We start from the raw sequence: 3,582 nt of genomic DNA on the forward strand, positions 1-3,582 counted from the left end.
CTTAACTTTGATGTTTTAAAAGCTCAGGCTGAGGAACTTGGCCTTAAAGGAAATGATATTGCAGAGAAAGAGAGAGTTAAACTGGAACATGAGCTTCAGATGGCTCGGTTAAACAATTCTGATAGTTCATTAAATCCTGTACTTTTTGATGGCGCTTCACGCCCTAGTTTACCAGTTTTTAAAGATGGAGAAGACATCACTTCATACTTAATTAGATTTGAGCGCATTGCTAACTTGTTAAATTTTAAAGAAGAAACTTATGCTATCAGATTGGGAAGTTTGTTAACAGGAAAGACTGTTGATATATACACCTCGCTGCCTCCAGAAACAACAGGAATGATTATAGGACTGCTAAAATAAAAAGTGGTGAAACATATGAACAGTTTGCTATCAGGCTTGGACGATTGTTTGACTATTGGGTCGATTCGCATAATATCACCAAAGATTATGCATCTCTTCGTGATTTTATGTTGTTAGATCAACTAATGTCTTCTATCTCCCCAGATCTGCGTGTTTTTGTAAAGGAGCATAACGTCTCCTCCTTAACTGATGCGGTAAGCCTGTCAGATAATTGGTCATCTGCTCATAGTGCTTACCCCAGGTCATATCAATCATCTGAACAAGGTAAGAGAAGTGTGGCTCCAAAGCCCCAAACTCCAGTCCAATCAGCTCTTAGAAGGGATTTTTCTTCTGTTAAATGTCATGGGTGTGGTGATATTGGACATATTAGATCTCGCTGTCCTAAAAATCCCCTAGCGTACAAGCAATATCACCCAATTACAACTCACAAAGTCGGATTTTGTCTAAGTGAAAGGGAAAATTCAAAGATCATGACAGCTGGTACAGTGAATGGGGCTTGGGTATCCACAGTTCTCAGAGATACGGGGTGCACATGTGTTATTGTATCTCACAAGGTGTTACCAGATGTTGATCTTTCTAGGGCTGATCTGGTGGGGATCGAAGATTATTTAGGCCGGGTGGATTACTTCCCCAAAACTAAATGCTACCTGAATTGTCCCTATTTTAAAGGTTGGATTGATGTGGTGCGAGCACCAATTAAATTCTGTAGCGTCCTGATTGGAAATGTACCAGGGGTATATAGTCCCAAATTATCTCCAGATTCTGAAGTAACTGAACGTTCAAATGTCCCTCTTGACTATTCCTGTGCCATTCAGACTAGATCCTCCAAAGTAAAAAGGGTTCACCCTTTAGTGTTGCAGGAGATCGAGCCTCTTAAAGTAACTCCTAAAGACTTTGCAAAATTGCAGGCAAAATGTCATTCTCTCACTAAATTTTGGGAAAAAGTAAAGTCTGAAGAACATGATAAGATGCGTGATGGTACGGTGTTTAAGTTTGAGCAAATAAATGGTTTGCTGTACCGTACATGTGTTGCTTCAAAGCACTGTGAAAGAGTTGGTAAATCTTCTCTGGTAGTACCCAGTAAATGTAGAGCCATCATTCTCGCAGTAGGTCATGAGAGCCCCTTAGCCGGTCATTTCTCCCATCGGAAATCAGAAATGCGTATTAGGGACCATTTCTATTGGCCAAACATGGGAGCTGAAATCAGAGACTTTTGTAAGTCTTGCGACAAGTGTCAAAGGATGTCAAGTAGAGGTAGGGTAAGACCAGTGCCATTAAAACCCATGCTCATTTTAACGGAGCCTTTCTCTCTTGTCTCCATAGACTTGGTAGGACCGATTTCTCCTCCATCTTCTGAGGGTCACCGTTATATTTTAACTTTGATAGATTTTGCGACTGGGTTTCCAGAAGCATTGCCTCTCAAAGGGATAGATTCAATATCTGTAGCTGAAGCCCTTATGGTGATCTTTTCAAGGGTCGGTATTCCTCGGGAAATTTTGTCTGATCGAGGAAGGCAATTTGTTTCTCAACTATTGGGTGAACTGCATAAATTATTGGGTGTAAAGCCACTTTTTACAACTCCCTATCATCCTAGTGGGAATGGAAGGGTGGAAAGGTTTCATGCAACACTAAAAGCCTCCTTAAGGAAATTGTGTAGTGACAAACCACGAGAATGGCACCGTTATCTTGTCCCCACATTATTCGCTATGCGAGAGATTCCTAGCGATCGAACTGGGTTTTCTGCTTTTGAGCTACTTTATGGACGGACAGTCCGGGGACCTCTTTCAGTCTTAAGGGACTTGTGGGAAGACATAACCATGAGAGATGATGTTAGATCTTCCTTTCAATATGTGATTGAATTGAAAGACAAGCTGGAGGAGTGTGCTAAAATTGCAGCTCAAAATGCTGAGATTAGTTCCTCTAAATTCAAATCTTATTTTGACTTGAAATCTCAGGATAGGAAGTTTAGTCCAGGTGAGGAAGTTCTTGTTCTCCTCCCTGATAACCAAAACAAGTTGCTCATGTCTTGGAGTGGCCCTTATACTGTTCTGGAATGTCGAAATAAGGTGAATTATCTTATCGATGAAGGTGGAAAACAGAAGTTGCTTCATGCTAACCTTCTTAAGAAGTATCATAGGAGAGCAACAAGTTCCCAACCTAATGTTATGGACGAGGAAAGTAAGATAGATGCTGAAATGAACCCACAAATAGTCCAGAATTGTATTCTTGAAGATACTGAATTAAGCGATAGCAATTTTCCTCTAACTTCTGATGGAGAAGAGCCATCTTGCCTGAGAGTGATCAACCTGAGATTTGTTCTGACCTTTCAGCAGAACAGAAATCTGATATTGATTCAGTAATTGCAGAGTTTGTAGATGTATTTTCATTAACTCCAGGTTGCACAAACACCCTTGAACATGATATTGAAGTTAACACCACAGAGCGTATAAAGTCTAAGGTTTATCCCATTCCTATACATCTAAAGCCTCACTTCGAAGATGAAGTTGACCAATTGCTTGAACAAGGGATTATACAGCTATCATCATCTCCCCATTCATCTCCTGTAGTCATGGTAAAAAAGTCTGATGGTAGCTATCGTATGGCCATAGATTATCGAGCTGTTAACTCCGTAACTAATTTTCATGCTGAACCAGCTTGCACTATGGAGGAAGACTTGTACAAGTTTTCAGGATGTAATTACTTCTCTGAATTAGATCTTACGAAGGCTTACTATCAAGTTACTTTCTGAGAAGGCCAGACCTTTAACAGCATTTCCTTCACATAGGGGTCTTATGGAGTTTTGTCGTATGCCTTTCGGATTGGTAAATGCTTGTGCCACTTATATCCGCCTTATGCGCATTGTTTTGGCTGGTTTAAAGAATGTTTCCTTCTATTTTGACAATATTTTCATCCATACTAAAACATGGGATGAACATAAAGATGCAATTGTTTCAGTGTTAAAGAGATTACGTGAACATAACCTCACTGCAAAGCCATCAAAATGCAGATTTGGCTTTAAGTCTATTGAGTACTTGGGTTTTATTCTTGATGGAAACTACTTGCATCCTAAACTCGATAAAATAGAAGCTATACTTAATCTACCTCCTCCTTGCACAAAGAAGACCTTAAGATCTTTCCTTGGTTTGATTTCATTCTATAGAATGTTTATTCCACAAGCAGCTTCACTGACAAGCTCTTTATCTGATTTGTTGCGTAAAAATG

At 39.8% G+C, this 3,582-nt stretch overlaps 1 protein-coding gene across 1 annotated transcript in view; it reads left to right on the forward strand.

Annotated features, from left to right (window-relative positions):
- Nucleotides 1–3,109, forward strand: part of LOC113824300 (uncharacterized) — a 3,118-nt gene extending 9 nt beyond the window's left edge. Inside the window, exons 1-3 of the mRNA XM_070132495.1 lie at nucleotides 1–277; nucleotides 505–2,538; nucleotides 2,691–3,109. The exon at nucleotides 1–277 is cut by the window's left edge and continues 9 nt beyond it. Coding sequence (XP_069988596.1) covers nucleotides 1–277; nucleotides 505–2,538; nucleotides 2,691–3,109 — 2,730 coding nt within the window. The remainder of the gene's footprint in view (nucleotides 278–504; nucleotides 2,539–2,690) is intronic.
- Nucleotides 3,110–3,582: the final 473 nt, after the last annotated feature.

Source organism: Penaeus vannamei, chromosome 17 (assembly GCF_042767895.1).
Source record: "Penaeus vannamei isolate JL-2024 chromosome 17, ASM4276789v1, whole genome shotgun sequence".
Classification (NCBI taxonomy): Eukaryota; Metazoa; Arthropoda; class Malacostraca; order Decapoda; family Penaeidae; genus Penaeus; species Penaeus vannamei.